Below are 19,399 nucleotides of genomic sequence, written 5' to 3' on the forward strand. Positions count from 1 at the left end.
TTTCAATAAAAAGTGAGGCTATATCATAACAACACAGTGGCAACCTCCACTGTGTGATATGTATATAATGGAGAAATTGTGCTCTGTTCCCCATCCCCATAAATGTGAGAACCCCAGACTAATTTACACGACCAAGCAAGTGAAAAACACTCATTTGTAAAGTTTCATTCAGATATAAAACGGCACAACAGCACTCATTAAGAGAACAAATGATCTTTCCTATGTAAAATAGGATTGAACAATACATGTGGAGAAATTATTGTTACTTTTTGGGGGGCTCTGGGGGGCGAGAGAGAGAGAGAGAAAGCACAAGTGAGGGGCAAAGCAGACATTCATACCACCAAATGAATATGTTGAAATAATTTTGAAACTTATTTTATTTCCCATGCTCTTAATTCCGAAAAAATAATATTCACAAAACATTATTCATAATTTATAAGACAATTACACTGCATCCTTAGCCACAACAGCATTAAACATCCAGACATCAACATAACGTTTACCACAGCTAAGAAATACGGGTGTAGGGGTGAAGGAAGGGTGTCAGGGTGCCAGGTGCATTTTATATTATGATTCTTTGTCGTCAACATGTATAACATAATAAGCAACAAATATACCTGCAATTAAACTTCATATGCGTTTTGTTTGCGTATTAATAATTAATGATCATTTGAAAACATGTTTTAATCGACAAACCACATGTAAAAAACATGTCTAACTTTATGTTGCAAGACAGTGTGATTTTTGTTGTTGTTCCTTTTATTTTTTTATATTTCTTTTTTCAAACAAGCAACTCAGCATCCTGATCTTGGCTTTCCTTTACAGATGCAGTGTCAGGAATTTTTACACAGGCGCCGACAGATATTGATTTTATTTTTACATTGTCATCTACATAGCATATTCCGGGGGGTACACGGGAAGAATAAAACTGCAGATAAATAAAAGGCGACCATACAGATCGAAGCATAAAATACACATGTTTGTGAGGATCGTCTGGGGTACTACACAGCTGTAAAGGTGTCCTGGAATTGTTGTTGTCTGCTGTTTCTGTGGTCCAGAGAGGGTTGATACTGCACGGTCTGAAAGGGCAGAGGTAGGAACCTTCTAGCTGCTGGACTAAGAAAGGAGAAACAGCATTCCTTCCACTGAAAAAGACCAACAATCGTGCATTTTCCAACAGTTTATTCAGCTGTTGAGCACAATCATCCGGCACTACGTAATATGTACAAATCACCTTGTTAAAGTGGTTGACCCTTGTCTTCTCCTTGTTCCTATCTTGCAAACTTAGACCCCCCACCCTCTTCTCCCCTTCTGGATTCTTATTTTGCAACTGGCTTTTCAGTGGTAAACATTATCCATACACGGGTATGTAGGCTGCTTCCATGTGTCCTAAAATGGCCGACATCCAGTCTTTATTTACAAATGGGTGAGCACAGGCAAGGAGGCGTGTGCTACATCAAAACACTATCCCGTCCATTGATGCCACAACACCATTCCCATGTCTGTGACCACCAGCAATAGCTTTCAAGCATCCTGGACACTCACAGTGGACCACGTGGGCAGGGGAGGCTCCTGTGCAAGTTCAAGTAAACGCATACAACCCGCATAATCCAGAGACAGTATTGCAGCTCCTCCTCTGGAGAGGTCTGTACCGTCTCCTGCTCTGTCCCCCTGGCCCAACATCTGAGTAGGGTCTGCAGGCACCCTGTCGCGGGGCAGGTGGGTCAGCTGTTGTACTGGCAGGCATTGAGACCGGAGCCGGGGCTTTGCAGGCCGCTATAGCCGAAGGTCGAGTGCTGCTTGGACTTGAGCCTAAGGCTAGCTAGGCTGGAATTGCACGTGTCCCTGTACACCGTGTAGGGCGAGCCCGTGGGCCCATAGGGGCAGGCAGAGGAGGACATGGCTGAGTTCAGAGACGAGCTGCTGATGTTGTTGAGGTTGTTAATGTTATTTAGGCCGGAGTTGGCCATGCCAGGCACAGCGGAGTGGCCCATGCTGGATGGCATGCTCATGGAGGAGATGCTGCTGGGGGAAGAGAACATGGACTGTGATGAGAGCGGGCTCATGGAGTTGAAGAAGGTGAAGCCTTTGGTGGATAAGGGTGCTGGCGTCAAACTCTTTGTGGCCCAGTTGTTGTATGGATAACCTGCATACATGTCGTCGTAGGGTTGCATTAGGCCACTAAACTGTGGCACATAGCCATTCTTGCACAGGTCCATCTGCTGGTTGCGCTCCCTCTTTCTCCACTTGGCTCTGCGGTTTTTGAACCAGACCTATGGAGTGAAGTAGAGGAAATCATGAGGATGGGACTTAGGGAGCAAACACAAGAGGCACATTGATCAAGCAGGTCACATTCACTCCTATGAACATCAGGGAACCAAAGTATTCACTGCTCATACCTGAGAACAACAAGCTACCACTCATGCATCTCCAATCACCAGTGCACCACTTGCAACTACAACAGGTACTACTGTGCTTGCCAAAGGCTCCACAAACAAGCAGAGATTAGACCAACATTGCCACCATGCATTGCTGGGCACACCAGAGAGCCACCAACAACCAGCCTGCACACAAGGAAATGTCAGTTTACCACATACAGCACCACTTTGCCTTGCCACTAGAGAACCACAACAGGCATCCCTCTTTGTGCCAGGGTACCAGCAGCCTCAACATGCATGCGTGCCAAAGAAGCCAAATTACAAACGTGAAAGCAAAACGATAAGAGGACAAACTGCAAAATAAAAAAAAACATTGCCGGCTTTTAAAAGGAGCTTTGCATGCTTTAAAAATCAGTTAAAAATAACACACTTACATATATGCAAATTTAAACCAAGCATACAATGTTTCCCATTGACAGCAATATTAACATACAAATCATTGTAAGCCTATTAAACCAGTGATGCTACTTTCCATGTCTACTTTGCTGTGGGTTTTGGCCTGAGAACATCTTTTAGTACTCATTAGTTTTAACAATTAAAAAGGAGACAGTGATAAAAACGAATGTATCTAAAAATATCTGTTTGATGTCATGGAATTTGTATATATCTATCTAAATCCAAAAAGGTCATAAACTCCTTATTATCAGAGAGTATTTTGCCATATCTGGTGATCAACTAAACATTGAAAAACTGGTGTTGTACAATGACTTTTTTGAAAGGGATTATAATGTGCGTATGTGGTATTTGTGAAGTTGTTTTGCCAACTTTGTGACTTTTTGAGCAACCTTGTCAAGTTTACCCCATCAGTAAGTTGAAAAATTAATCAAATAGTGCAAATAGTGTATTAAATATCCTGCAAAAATTAAGATTTGTAGGGGGGAAACATGCAAAATCTATCTTTGTTGGAAACTTCTTATCCAAAAAAGGGATCTGTGAGGAAAAATACACTCCCACAAAAACATTTTTGCGGGGAATTCCACCCATAGGTGAAGTTTGTGACCTTTGCTGGCAATAAATAGAATTACCATCAAGCAAATTCAGAAGGATTGGGCTGATAATAAAAAGAGAGTAATTTGCCATTTATTTTGGTATCTCTGTTCATGAAACCATTAGATAAAGGACAGATGATATATTCCTGCCCTCAGAGGGAGTCGGTGTTAGTTTGAAAGCATATGTGTTGAACCATTTTGCACATCATTTCCAGCTGGCCTGGCTATGACTATGTTTTGGTATGTCCTTTACTTTCCTGTTCCCCCCACACCCTATTTATAATTTGCCTCAGGGAAGTCTCACATTTCTTCATCCAGTGATCACTGTATGTTTTTAGGTCTCGCCTGACCCAGCGCATGCGCTGGTCTGGCAAGACTTTTTGAGAGGGCTCCAAAAAGTGCTACCAGGCCAGCCTAGAGCTACAGTGCATGCGTGCGGGTGCGCGCGCCGCTCTTGACCGCGATTACTTTCACTTTCGCAGCCGCTTTGATGTTTGATCGCGATCCCGATCACTTTCGTGGCCGCACGGCCGCTTGGCATAGCCAAAAGGTCTCGCTTTTGGGACCTTATAAGTATTTAGTGCCAATGCTTGTTTCTATAGGTGCCTGACCGCTAAAGTAGGCTTCACCATTTTTGCATATCAAGGCACTTGTACAGAAAACTAACTATATACAAAGGGGTTCGCAAGAGCAAACCAAATTTTGGAGCGGGAAAGGGAAAATGAAAAACAACCAAAGGAAAAATCCCCGCCTCCAAACCGAGCTCTACACATAGAGTATAAAATTTAATTTAACCACAAGGAAGAGCTTAGTAATTGGAAATATCTCAATATTTTGTATTTCATATTTTTCTTTGCGTGTATAATCAATATGTAAAATCATTGTTTTAATCATCCAAATTTATGAAAAACTCCTACCGACCCCGTCATCCAGAATAAATACCACAATAACCATTCAAGCACCACACATACCACTCTTACCACAACAATACACTCAGACAGCAACAATATAAAACCTACTCATATGTTGAGCCATAAATAAGACACTCTCCTCATCATTTAGAATGTGGCCAGGAGATATAACTGTCATGATATTATTTATTAGTATCAATGTGCCACAGAAAAACATCCATAATTCACTAAGGCAACACTTTGTATTACTCAATATATTGTGTGCCTTTATACATTCAGAGTGAATAGAATATATATTTCAATCCTTTTTCAGTGTCAAGATGACTACAGCACTGGTGCCGATGCGCGTTTCGGTGAAAGGTGATCAGCCGGCCACCCACCTTCTTCAGGGCCCAAACTGATGACTCAAAGAAGTAAAAGTGGTTGGTGAAGGAGGAGGACAGGACAGCAGACATAATAATTAACTGCAGTTCAGAGAACGAGCTGTATTGCTGAGAGGAGAGAAATCCTAGATTTTTCAGGAGGCTGGGCCCAGGCGAGGCTCGCCTCAGTCGCCTGGAATATCCAGGGAGCAGTAGCGGTCCGTGGAGGGAGTTCGGTGGGGCAGTGAGGCGGGCGGGGGAGGGGCAGGGTGGGGAATTGTAAACACCGGAATATTTATTTAAATGTGTACTTACCTCCGTTCATCCATATTCCGGTGTTTACATTAACCCACCCTGCCCCTCCCCCGCCCCACCTCACTGGCCCACCGAACTCCCTCCACGGACCGCTACTGCCAGGGAGTGAGTGGCGTAACGATAATTGAGGGGACCGCCCTGCAAGGTACGTGGAGGGGCCCCCTCTGGACTCTATCAACATCTCTCCGGCCGAAGTGCAGTGCTGAGAGGTCACCCTGGACCTTGGGGGCCCCCGTACTGCAGGGAGGCGGGGGCCTGTGTTACGTCCACTCTAAAAGTCCCTCCTCCTGTTTCTTTGGGAAAGTACTAAAAGAAGATACAAACATATTGAACCCTTAACACATGGCTCATAGGTCCCACGGGGTTGGCTTATAGGTTTAAGAGATGAAATATAAATTGCAGCTGTCCTTCAGATTGAGAGGCAGTGGCTGAGATATCAGCTCGACGAACTTGCCCGCTGCAGAGATATCAGCGTGTACATCCTTTCCTCCTCCTTCCCCATCCGCTTTTACTTCTTTGAGTCAGAATATCAAAACCGCTCTGGATATTTCACTGAATGGCAATCAATTATTGTGGAAGAGTGTCTTATGTACAGTGGGCATACCACCATTCTGTGCAGCTGCGCAATATAAATCTGTTAAATACATAAAAATATTCTGCCGTTTATGATTGCTCCCTGGAGTGCCTTCACATTCTCAAGATGGGATAAGAGGGCCTCCACTGAGATAGGTAAATTGAAATCCCTACAAATAGAAGCATGGTCAATTTACCTCCTACACAACCAAGAACATTTAGGAGTTAAGAAAACTGTGAACTACGTTAGAAATCAACTTGGGTCATTGGGAATTTGCAAGACTGGTCTCCCAGCCATAGCTGCAGAGATATTCTATATGGAAAATGTGACCTTTGGTAATAAGATGACCAAAGGGTAGCTAGATTGACAATGGTAAGAAATATGTGTTTTCCACAATAGCAGAATAGGCGAATTTGCATTGGCGTAATGTTGTCTATTGACCTGATTGGATGAAAGGAAACCTACTGTGGGTGAAACAGCTTTAATGGGGGAGGGCGGTCCATGTTGTTTGAGTAAAAGGAAACTGCCCTTTTGTGCAATATTTTCAAGTGTTCAGGGTGAGGAAATGGCTGTGTGGTGTGATGAATCTTTTCTTAAGTGCACATCTATATTAGGACAGCGGTCAACTTCTCAGTGTCACACAACAATCAGGGTGACAAATCCAGATCCGCTTGCTGTATCGGATATTGAAAAGCTGCCCAGATATAGAGATTAAAAGACAGTTTGTTAAAACTATTTTTCCAGGGACTGTGACAAATCCTAGTCTCCCTCAAACAATCTTCTTGTCATTCCTCTCTGGAAACTGTTCATCTCTAGCTTCATATAGTTTCACATCCGTCCAGACCCTTCTTGTCACTTCCTTCTGTAGTTAGTGCGCTTAATAAATTACATTTTTATTTTGTTACAGGAGTGGCAGGTGTGCATGCTCTGCCCCTAAATTATCACATTTGTAAAGAAAGATCATGGTTTATGCTCCTTCAACTAATTCGCACACCAGAGTTTGAGGATGAGTGTGTCTTTGTCATTAGAGGTCAGACTATTGGGATGTTTGGCAGAGTGAGTGGGGGGACTGAACATGTTTTGCCCCTAAATGATCACATTTGCAAAGAGAGATAATGGTTTATGCTCCTTCAATTGGTTCCCACACCAGAGTTTGAGGATGAGTGTGTCTTTGTCATTAGAGGTCAGACTATTGGGATGTTTGGCAGAGTGAGTGGAAGGACTGGACATGTTTTGCCCCTCACATTACCACATTTGTACGGAAAAGGGCACTTTAGGCTTGGTTGATTGATTAATGACCCAGAGTTGGATGTTGAGTGTGACTTATATTTGATATCGGTAGAGAAGGAGTGTGCATGTTTTGTACCAAAATTATCAAATTTTTAAGGTAAGAGCAGATTTACACTTTCTATCGTTTCACACTAGAGATGGATGTTCAGTGTGTCTCTGTCATCAGAGGACAATCTTGTGGAGTATTGACAAGGGGGTGGTGGTGTGCACCGTGAGTTCCTGAAATGATGGCACATACAAGGCGAGAGCTGCTTTACACCCTTTTGATTAGTCCATGCACCAAAGCTAGATGTTAAATGCGCCTTTGTCATTAGAGGTGAACCTCCTGGGATATTTGAGGGTGATAAATGTCCAATCCTTGACATCCTCACATCTGTAAGAAAATAGAGGCTTTACACTGTACCACAGTTGAATGCTTAGTACATCGATGTCGTTTTAGGACAATCTTTTGAGGTATTTGACAGGGGCGGAGGGTGTGTGTGCATCTTTTGTCCCCCATATTAGCACATTGTAAGGAAAGAACACACTTAAGGCTCTTTCGATTGGTTAGCGCATCAGAGTTGGATGCTGAGCCTGTGTTTGAGAATGTCAAAGTGCGAGAGGTTCGATCACTTGTGCAAAGAAACCAGGAGAAGGGATTGTCAAACTTTCTTCATGCCGCGCCACCATTAGGTCATATCATTTTGGCTGGATCCCACAAAAGATCTTTTCACACATATAAAGTGTTAAACATTGCGAGCAAGCTCAATCATTGTGGAAGGTCTGAAGGGCCTTTCCTCTAATAAATGTGATAAAGATATTCCATAGAGCCCTTCGTGTATCACAATTAAACTCTGTCAGGAAGTACATTGTAGGTGTCAGCTTTTATCTTCTCGTGTTCACCTACTGAATGTTTCTAATGTTGCCATGATGTTTAGTTTTCTGTTTCAAGGACACCTATTGCTGAAGGTTATTGGGAAACACCATTGTTTTTTTTAAAATAGTCTGGTGTGGCTGTGAAAGCTTCAGTCCTTTCTCTTGGCAGAGCGTGCCCCTTCACCCCCCATTCCTCCGCTACACCGTGGCTCCATCCCTGAGGTCCATGATGGAAGAATATGGAACATGGGCTATCACGGCACTATAACTCCATCTTCTGCCCACAGCACTGTGAAGTAATCAAAAGAGATGCCCAGTGCTACATAAATATTCCTATTTATTAGTAAATAATTAAATAAATATTATTCATTAATAAGGACCGGGTAGCATTTAATAACCCTACCGTAATTTAAGGGAAAGGGAAGAATGTAATTGTTATTATGCACCTTGGAAGTGTGTTCATGTGCCAATGAACAACGCTTTTCTATTATTCAAACACATTTTAATCTAATTTGACTTTTATGTTTGAACTGATCTTAAAGCACTAATAATAAACGACTTCCTTGGCATGCTCATACTTTAAGTATTTCTGAAACAATCAGATGAGGGCTAATACCACAAGGTGCCACCCAGAATGGGCCATGACTCCATTATAGTTGGCCCCGGTGGCTCCAGAATGACACCGGGGAAAGATGGTGGATAAGAGGTTGCTCTTCTTGTATTTGTTGGGGGTGACGGGGCGGGCTCATGGTTGGCAGTGACACTTCTGGTCACCTTGACAACTTACTGATTAATCAGCCATAGAATTGCCTCAAAGGGGACGTTTGGGGCTTTAATATTCTTACAAGGTGTTAGGGACGGTGCTGCTGTGGTTGGTACTGGCCTTCCATTTAGATGGTTGCTCCATTTCTGTAGCGGAGATGTGGTCTGTGGTAAAGGACCAAGTTATGGGCCAGTAGCCCAGCCAACCCTTAAGTAGGTGGAGGGGGCTGTCCTGTGGGTTCTCTATGGGGATTCTTTGGCATCCTTTTTCCTTCTGTTGCCTTCGCCGTCTCCCCCCTCCCGTTTTCCCGCCGCTGCGGCCCCGCCCCCCCCGCTCGCCCATTCGTCCTATCCCCCCTCCCAGCTGCTCCTCCCTCCCACCTCCCCTTCTTATGGCGGCCGCTGCGCGGTGAAGAGAGTGACCCTTGACCCTGTCTCCAGGCAGGTCGCTCCCCACGCCGTGCAGCTCCACCTGTCTGCACCCGTGTCTCTGCCCAGCTCCCACTGCTGCTGAAGGAGTTTGAGGCCCGCCTCCACCCGCAGGCTACCACCTGCGCCTCATCCCTGGTGGCCAGTGGTAGGCCATAGGTATTTGCGTCCAGTATCTGCACTGTTTTGTTGACTGTTATCTGCTTCTGCTCTGTATTGCTTATTTGTTGTTCTGTGATCGATTTTTGCTTCCCCCCCTTTTTGTGCCTTTTGCCTTCTGTTCCCTTCGCCGTCTCCCCCCTCCCATTTTCCCGCCGCTGCGTCCCCTGCGGCCCCGCCTCGTGCGCCCATTCGTCCAATCCCCCCTCCCAGCTGCTCCTCCCTCCCACCTCCCCTTCTTATGGCAGCCGATGCGCGGCCGCGCAGAGGCGCGCCTAAGACAAGCCCATCTGCACCTGTCCGCACCTGGACTGCGCCCAGCGCCAGAACCCCTGGCCCCCACGAAAGCCACGATGCCCGAATCCGCTACGACGCCAGCTCCATCCACGCACTCAACACCGGACGAGCACACACCTGCTTCCAGGCTGCCCCGAAGCACACCCAAAGACCCTTCTCCTGCCCAAACTGCAGCTTCACCAGCACCAGAGCCGCCAACCCACCCACCAGGCCGGGACGCAACCACCTCAGATGCATTCTCCTGAAGACCCGCTCTGCACGCAAACACGCCGTGGAACTCTGGGACCTGCTCGACACGTCCTCCCCGGACGTCGCTTTCCTGACAGAGACCTGGCTGAACGACTCCTTGGCACCCGACATCGCCATAGCCATCCTGGATGGCTCCAAGATCATCCGCAGAGACCACGCCAATGGAATCGGAGGAGGAATCGCCATTGTCCACAAGTCCACCCTCGAAGTCTCGACCAACTCCAGCGACACCCTCTACACCGCCAAACACCTGCACTTCCAGATCCACACCGACCCCAACACCACCCTCAGAGGAACCCTGACCTACAGACCCCCCGGACCCCGACCACAGTTCAGCGACTCCATCGCCGACATCGTCAGCACGCACGCCCTCGCATCCATGGATTACATCCTCCTAGGAGACCTCAACGTCCACCTCGAGAACAACAATGACACCAACTCCTCCACCCTGATCGACAACCTCGGACTCAGACAGCTCGTGACAACACCCACCCACTCCGCCAGCCACACGCTGGACCCTATCTTCTCTGCTAGCACCCACATCTCCTTCAGCCACACTTCCGAACTCCACTGGTCCGACCATCCCTGCATTCACCTTCCGGAAACCCACCACGCACCACCGCACCCAACAGATTCCCTGCTGCTGCTGGAGCAAAGTCACCGAAGACCAGCTCACCACCACCCTCGGCTGGAGCCCTCCCACCGACCCTGACGCCGACTCCAGCAATCTCAGATGCTGGATCAACGACTGCGCCAACACCCTCACACTGATCAATAATCCCTCCAACAGACGCACCAACAGGAACACCATCTGGTTCACTGCGGACCTCCAGACCTCCAAGCAACACTGCCGAAACCTGGAGAAGAAGTGGCGCCACGACCAGACACCATAGAACCTAGCAGCCCACAAGGACGCCCTGCGCAAACATCATCACCTCATCAGAACCGCCAAAAAGACCTCATTTAAGGACCGCCTCGACAACAACGCACACAACAGCAAAGAGCTCTTCAACATTGTGAAGGAACTCTCCAACCCCAGCTCCAACACCAACGACATCCCTCCATCGCATGTCCTGTGCAACGCCCTTGCCTCCTTCTTCCACCGCAAGATTGCAGACATCCACGACAGCTTCAACAACCAGACCGCCACCCAACACCCCCCCAGATCCCACGGCCACCACCCACAGCGACCCACTGCTCACATGGACGAACATCAACGACGATGACACCATCAAAATCATGAGCACCATCCACACTGGCTCCCTGCCCGACCCATGCCCCCACCACATCTTCAACAAAGCCAGCGCCTCCATCGCACCCCACCTCCGCAAGGCCATCAACATCTCCTTCAAAACCGGGACCTTCCCGGAGAGCTGGAAGCATGCCGAAATCAACGCCCTGCTCAAGAAACCCAAGGCAGACCCGAGGGACCTCAAGAACTTCCAGCCCATCTCTCTTCTCCCGTTCCCGGCAAAAGTCATCGAGAAGACCGTCAACAAACAGCTGACCCACTACCTCGAGGAGAACAACGTCCTGGACCTGTCCCAGTCCGGCTTCCGCAGCAACTACAGCACTGAAATGGCTCTCATCGCCGCCACCGATGACATCAGGGCCCTGCTGGACAACGGCGAGACCGCGGCCCTCATCCTCCTGGACCTCTCAGCTGCTTTCGACACGGTCTGCCACCACACGCCTCCACGACGCAGGAATCTGCGGCAAAGCACTAGAATGGACCTCCTCCTTCCTCTCCGACAGAATGCAGAGTGTCCGACTACCCCCTTCCGATCCGAAGCCAAACAAGATCATCTGTGGTGTACCCCAAGGATCATCCCTCAGCCCGACCCTGTTCAACATTTACATGGCCCCTCTCGCCCGCGTCGCCAGACTGCAGAACCTCAACATCATCTCCTATGCCGACGACACACAGCTGATCCTCTCCCTCACCAAAGACCCTTGCACCGCCAAAACCAACCTCTACGAAGGAAGGAAAGCCGTCGCCGAGTGGATGAAGAACAGCCGCCTGAAACTGAACTCGTACAAGACGGAGGTCCTCATTCTCGGATCTACCCCTTCAGCATGGGACGACTCCTGGTGGCCAACTGCCCTGGGTGCCGCCCCAACACCCACCGACCACGCACGCAACCTGGGAGTTATCCTCGACTCAACTCTCTCCATGACCAAGCAAGTCACTCCGTCTCATCCTCCTGCTTCAACACCCTCCGCATGCTCCGAAAGATCTTCAGGTGGATCCCCACCGACACAAGAAGAACTGTCACCCAGGCCCTCGTCAGCACCAGGCTGGACTACGGAAACACCCTCTACGCGGGAGCCCCGGCCAAACTGCTGAAAAGACTGCAACGCATACAGAACACCTCTGCACGCCTGATCCTCGACATCCCTCGCCACATCACACCCCACCTGAGAGACCTGCACTAGCTTCCTGTCAACAAGAGGATCACCTTCAAACTCCTCACCCACGCACTCCACAACACCTGACCATCATACCTCAACAAACGACTCACATTCTACACCCTGAACCGCCAGCTCCACTCCGCCGACCTCGCCACTGTCACCCACATCCGAAGAACGACCACCGGCGACAGATCGTTCTCCTACCTCGCCGCCAAGTACTGGAACGATCTCCCCATCCTCCTACGGCAGACCGAAGACCTCCTGACCTTCAGGAGGCTACTCAAGACCTGGCTGTTCGAGCAGTAGCAGCTACCCCCTCTCCCTTAGCGCCTTGAGACCCTTACGGGTGAGTAGTGCGCTCTATAAATGCCTTGATTGATTGATTGATTGATTGATTGATTGATTGATTGGCATAATTACCCAGGTTCACATCTGAGCGAGCCTTTGCTTCCAATATTGAGGGTGGGCTTTCTTAAAGTAATGGGGGATGGGATTCTCATTAGTTTGGAAATTACAGGGAGAACCTGAGGACGAGTAAGACAATGGCTCACAAAAACAGCAATATTCATGGGGAGAGATGGTTGGTAAAGCATGTCCTTGTCTAGCCTAAGCTGTTTTGAGATCAACAATAATGTAGAGATTTTAATAGTGTGTTGTCCAAAAATGCTTTTTCCTTGTTTTGATTGTGTGTTTATGCAACGGTCTTTTAATAATTACGGTCTTAGTGGCTTTTCTAAGCCCAAATAAATATCTTAGTCTCTGGCTTGTTCTGTGTGTGTTTTGGCCAATCCTGGACCTCGCAGAGTCCCCTTCCATAATGCTGTGGGCAGTAATGTCTTCCCATTTATTTTGTATTTATTTTAATTTTCGCACGCGGAAAATATAGCGTGTGTTTACTAAAGTCGAGACTGATTTTAAGCAGAAGAGCTATTCTGGTGAGAAACACATAGGCTGTAATATGCCATTAAATTGTAATTAAATAATTACATTGTGGGCAGCAGATCTTACACAGGTGATACCGTGGTTTGTGTTACAAGGGTCAGTCCGATGCATTGAGATGTTTTCTTTATAAATGTTACTTACCGGATATTTTCAGAGCAAAGAACAGGTTGACGACGGCCGGGTGATTTGGCAAAAAAAACACACAATTGTGGGTCCAGCGTCTAAGAAGATATTAGAATTCAGATTTCCGATGTCAGTAAGGCGGCCGCCATTCCACGCCTCCTCCCGCCACGTGTTCCAGAGGCTAATTAGAATGTTGATGTGTTCGGTGTATGCGTATCAAACATTAATAAACATGAGTTTGCATTAAATTGTGTGCATTGCTGACGTCAAGCAGACAATGGAAAAGCGCGCCAGTAGGACTCGGGACCCTCCTGGATCCTCACCGAGTGATTTTGCGAGGCTAAAGGCAGGGATTACTTTCGGGGCACCACCGTCGTGACGTCACTTCCGGCCGGGGCCGGCAATACGGGTGAGGAGAGGGCGGGGCCTATTTAGGGCACCTTGCCCATGTCCTCGTATTCTCCTCCTTATGGCGCCGGCCCCGGGGTCAGGGGACTCCTGAGAATCAGTTTATTCCGAAAGTTCTGTAGCAATCTTTGAAGGATTTATAGCTATCTCAGGTGTGCGTTGATTTGGGAATCAGTGAGGGATTTCTTACCGATGGAAGATCTAACAATCTCGGACTACAAGGTTGATTAAAGGTGGTGCTGGAAGGAATTACGCACACTCAACGTGATGTAACTTATTTTTTGCAGTGTGCGTCACGATAAGTAGATTAACATTTCTTAAATATCTGGTTGATTTGTAACACTCTTTTCATTTCAGAATTATAATTCGAATCGCTTTTTTCTTTAATGTGTGTGTGTGTGAGGGGGTCTTAGTATGAGCTTCGTTTTTGCACAATTTGTGATGATGGTATTTTTTTTTAATGACATTACGCTGTGATACTATTGTGGGTCTCCGTAAAAAGTGGCGGGCGTCGTCGTTTCTCTTCTGTTTTTCTCTTTTATTTTCATTTCCTCCGCTTTATTCACAGGAGTATGTTAGTCAAATGTGGATGCCTCATATATGTAAATATAAATTCCTTTTATTTAATATAATTTCGTGTGAGTGGCCATGGGAAATGATTAGGCAGTGTACGACTGTTGAAACGAATCGCCATTATTTTGCTCCGCATGCATTTTGTTCGTTGCAATTTTCTGTTTATGTGCACAGTGTGCTTCGTCGATTATTATTCGTAGTGTCCGTTGTGCGAATTTGCTGCCACATAGTTAAATAAAATGAAACTAAATTATACATATTTTCTTTAAAACAATATTATGTAGATCGATACGTGTGTGTTGGAAACAATCTGTCTGTAGGTGGAGAAAGGGGCATACAACGGCATTTGCTAATAAACCACATATATAATGACATTTGGTCGTAATTCATGTTTAATGTCATTGCAGTGAGTTAAAGAAAGCTTCCGTGTCTGCTGTGGGTGAGTGGGTGAGTGGGCGAGAGAGTGAGCGCGGACCTGGTACAGAACAGGCTCATGGATACATTGTGAGTATCAGTGAGGGACGGCAGTGCACCTGGGCGGCACATCAACGCGTGCAAACTACTGCAGCAGCCAGGGGGGGGGGGGGGGGGAATGAACGGCTAAAAATACGAACACGTGCAGGTGGATGCGGGCTCACAGACACGCACGCCGGCTTTTGGCTTGAGCGAGCTGGGCCCTGGCCCAGGGCGCGAGTCTTCAGAGGAGCACAGAGCTGTCTGCTTTACATTGGGCAAGCAGCAGGGTCCACGGGCTCAGGACTCAATGTGAAGTGCTTTTAATCCCTTATTAATGTGACACGAGTGCTTTTTGAACTCTCCTGTTCCTTGTCATTCCCTCTCACCTCCTATTGCCACACACTAGCATCACCTCCAACCGAAACCTTGCTCCTGGTGCGATGGACCTGAGCTGTGGGTGAGTTGGGGGTGCAGAGATGTGTGTGTTCGGAGGCCAGGCACTGGTGTCAGTGGCTGAGCTGTGAATACAGAAGGGCTCCCCACCGCTCCGCTGCATTCAGCAGAGGCGAGGACGCCAGCTCTCTTTGTGCCACGGCTCTATGCGGGCACCGGCGGCCGCGGGGCCAGAGCAGAGCTCGGAGCCAGGGTGTGCGGTGACTATTGAATCAAGAAGCCACATCAGCAAGGGGGGCAAAGCTCTCTGGCCAGGGCGCTAGCCGAGCGAAGGTCGGATCTGCACACAGACACAAGCACACACTCGCAGGGACACACTTACTGTGTGTGTATGAGGATGCCGCCTTCCAGGCAAGAAAGGGCACTGGCTAATGCGTCACTCGTAGAGTGGGAGTATCTCACAAGGTAAAGATTCGGCTGTTACCCACATTTGCGATTGGACGGACGGCATTGGGCCTGATGGATATTTCGGAGCGGCCTGTCTTGTCATGGCTGTTTGTAGACGTCCATCATTTGAATAAACTGCAAGCAGGCCAGCCCCGGCCTGTGCCGTTCTCTGCGCACAGCACTCAGTGGCCTGGGTTTTCTGCACACAAAGAAGTGGTATCTAGGAAGCCTGGCTGTGTCCACGTGGGAGGTTGTATCGAAGGGGCCCGGCTGTGGCACATACATGGCGATGGCATCTAAGAGGCCTGGGTGCCGCGCACACAGCCAATGGACCTCAGGGGCCATGACGCGCACAGCGTGGTGGCATGTAAAAGGCCTGGCTATGGCGTACATAAGGAGGTGGTATCTATGGGGCCTGGCTGTGTTGCATACAAGGAGGTGGTATCTAAGGGGCCTGGGTGCAGCGAACAGAGCCATGGGTTCTCAGGGGCCTTTACCAAGGTGCGCACAGGGCGCTGGTATCTAAAGGGCCTGGCTGTGTCGCACAGAAGGCCGTGATATCTAAGGAGCCTGGCTGTGACGCGCACAGGGCTGTGGTGTCTGCTGGGTTTGACTGTAGCAGGGCTGTGGTATCTGTTGGGTTTGGCTGCGGCGCTCACAGGGCTGTGGTAACTTGGGTTTGGCTGCGGCGCTCACAGGGCTGTGGTGTCTGTTGGGTTTGACTGTAGCAGGGCTGTGGTATCTGTTGGGTTTGGCTGCGGCGCTCACAGGGCTGTGGTAACTTGGGTTTGGCTGCGGCGCTCACAGGGCTGTGGTGTCTGTTGGGTTTGGCTGCGGCGCTCACAGGGCTGTGGTATCTGTTGGGTTTGGCAGTGGCGCGCACACGGCAGTGGCGCGCACACGGCAGTGGCGCGCACACGGCAGTGGCTCATGGGGAGGTTTTTAGTGAGACCGAGTAAGGCCCTTCCCCTCACACTCCTGTCTCACCGCCCCCTCCCAGCTCAGAGGCCGGCGTGTGTTTGTAATCCAGTGTGGGCTGTGATTGTGCTCAGTTTATAGGTTTGGGTGGGGCGAGGGCTTGCGGACAGGATCGCTTTTATTAGTGGAAGGGCCGGATCCTGAGCATGTTCATTAGCTTCATCATCAAGCATTTACTTCCCTGCCCCGGGCCGCCCCTACCCTCTGCCCACACACATGCGGATACCTGATCCCTGGAGTTACTTCGGGAGCTCTGACCACGGGAACCTCAACCACCAAAGAGCACGTTATGTTTCAACCCCTTGTGCTTTCCCCTCACCGTCTGCCCAAAGTTCGCCTCCCCTGCCCTTCTTCACCCTCTGGCTCCCTCTCTTCGCCCCTTGCCTTCATGGTGCCCCCACCCTCCATACCCCGACCCCTTGGCACCTCTAGAACCACCCGCGTAGCCCTCAGCTCCCGTTCACTGTGGCCGCGGGGGCGCAGAGTCCCGGCGCGCCCCCTCGCACCGAGGAATCTGCTCTTAACTACTTCCCAGCTACTGCTGGCACGAGACGCCCCCCCCCCTCTTTAGTAAAACACGTTCGATGGTTTGAAAAGCAGCCGTTGTCCTGCCGCTGCCGGTGTCTGCCAGTGCAGAGAACACGCAGCGCCGTGTTATCCGTCTCAAGTGTGCAAGGAGTGTGTTATTGCGATGTTAGGAGTCTGGATAATTAGTAAGAAAGGTCACGGCGCAGCTTAAACTACCAATGAAACCCGCTACTAATGTGCAACAAATGTCCGTCCAAAAAGTCTGTACATAATGACAATGTCAATATTACTATGGTCAACGCACATAGGGACAAGAGCAGGCGTGCTCACATACGCGATAACACACACTCTCTCTCTGCAGACAGCAAGTTTACCTGCACATGTATGTGCATGTAATTTATGACAACAACCACAACTATTCCTATTACATCTTATATATGCAAATGTTATTAGAAATGGTTCTCGTAAAATTACTGCAGGTGCTGATACAGTATATAGCTATATTCCATGTATTCGAACTTATAAATATGTATTATAAATGCGATATATTCACGAATTTCCACACGGCCATTTTGTCGTTACAGACACTGGAGCACATGGGACACTGAACGGCTGGGATGCGTCTGCCTGGACGCACGTCTGTCTCTAGGTAGGTGGCTGTGTGTGTGTGTCTCCCTGCGCATCCCTGTGTGTGTCAGTCTGTAAAGACAGAAAGCCCCCTTCACAAGCTTGGTAGAGCGATACAACGGGCAGAGGGATATGTTTTCTTTTATGTCATGTTTTCAGTTTAAAACAAGAATAAGAAGATCACGCGAAAAGCCTTCGCCCTCTGGAGACAAGGTATGGGTCGACCTTAGAGAATGTATATTTATTTCACAGCGGCCTCCTGTCCCCCAGGCGTGGCCAAGCAGTCCCCAGCCGACTGTGGAGGGCACAAAGGGTTTAGGGACAGGTACGGTCCTTGTGCCCTGCTGCTGCCGCGGCCTACACACTGCCCCCTGGTGACCGGGAGACGCTGCTGCAGAGATAAACTGCCCCCCTTCCCCCTCAGGCGCTCTCATGGCCTGCATCGGTTGCTTTGCGAGCGAAGGACGCAGGAAACCTCACAATAACAGCAGGAGGCGGGGTCGAGAACGCACCCAGACTAACCGACACCAGAAAACAGACCCGGCTCCTCCTGGAACCCGTGGCTTCCGTGCTGCGCCACTATTGACCCGTGCTGCCGGTGCCTAGCTTTGCTTCCATGCGTCATGTGCCCGCGTCTCTCTCAAGGGCAACATGTGGGTATGTTTTAAACACACCCACCCACAGCCCAGGTCTCTGCGCCAGGCAGCAGCCCTTACATCACGGGTGGCATTGTTCAAGTGCACAAGCAGGCATCGTGGGTAGGACTCACTGGTTGTGTTCAAAATGTGCCCTCGGACAAAAAGGACTCTCGAGAATTCTGCGTACGAGCCCAGGAACGTACAGGACTCTCAGTACATGTGCAGCCAGGCACACGGGGAGTCTGTGCATGCGCCAGCAGACAAACAGGGTACTGCACGTGCGCACTTAGAGACTCAATATACAATTAGACACGACGGGGGTGGGGTCTTTACATGTACCCGAGACATGCAGGGGCTCTGAACACGTATCATCAGACGCACACTTAGTATGTACATCTGCCCTCGCGCACCATACGCGTGCCCTCAGATTCAAAAGACATCTCTCTTAATGGGTGCCCTCGGGCACACGGGATACGTGCTTCAGGGGTATGAAACAGCGCCCTATAAATGTTACACTACAATGCACGTGCCCTGAGGCACACGGGCGTCTTTGTACACGCGCCCTGGGAGCCCGTTGGCACAGGTAGTATAATCTCTCCCAGTACACATGGTGTAAGGTACAGGCCAACCAGGAGATTGTTGCATTGCAAAACCCCACTTAGCCGTGGACATATTTTCAACCAACGCCATTAACCAGAGCACGCCACCTGGGTTCTGAGGACACAACTTTACCGGGCTCACAAACTCTAGTGATAATCCGAGGCGCGCGTCTGCTTTTTGTACTCACGGAACCAATCCGAGGTACATTTACGAGGTATATTTTGAGGCTGTTTTGTGGCTGGATCTACTAATATTCTTGTTTCAGTTTTCCCGTTTATTATGCGGCCTGACATACTGAATCGAACCGCTCTCACTGGGGACAGTGCTCATAAAATACAACAATTCAACAGTCCTTGACTTTGTGTCACTCTTGTGATCCTACCTGATGGGAAAGACCGTAGCTGTGTTCACTGCCACGAGGAGGCCCGTGCCCATCTCTGTCCGAGACTCGCGCTGTCTGTCTGTCTCTCGCCTTTCTCCTGGCCCTCTTTCCTGCTGTCTCTCACCCCGTCCCCGTCCCTCATTAAGTCCCTTCTCTCATTCGCCCTCAAACCACATCTTGTTTGTCGTCGCTGTAAACGTTTTGCTCGACAGACAACGTCACACATTCATAAGCAGTGGCGTCGGAGGGGTGGCGTGTGCCT

The 19,399-nt window shown here is 49.0% G+C and overlaps 1 protein-coding gene across 2 annotated transcripts in view; it reads right to left on the minus strand.

Moving 5' to 3' along the window:
* Positions 1 to 359: 359 nt before the first annotated feature.
* PITX1 (paired like homeodomain 1) overlaps positions 360 to 19,399 on the minus strand; it is a 137,771-nt gene continuing 118,731 nt past the window's right edge. For both annotated transcript variants that reach the window (XM_085617993.1, XM_085617992.1), the window contains one exon: positions 360 to 2,273. In XM_085617993.1, the coding sequence (XP_085474119.1) occupies positions 1,725 to 2,273 (549 nt within the window). In that variant the 3' untranslated portion in view covers positions 360 to 1,724. The remainder of the gene's footprint in view (positions 2,274 to 19,399) is intronic.

The sequence above is a fragment of the Triturus cristatus genome, chromosome 7, assembly GCF_964204655.1.
Source record: "Triturus cristatus chromosome 7, aTriCri1.1, whole genome shotgun sequence".
Taxonomy (NCBI): domain Eukaryota; kingdom Metazoa; phylum Chordata; class Amphibia; order Caudata; family Salamandridae; genus Triturus; species Triturus cristatus.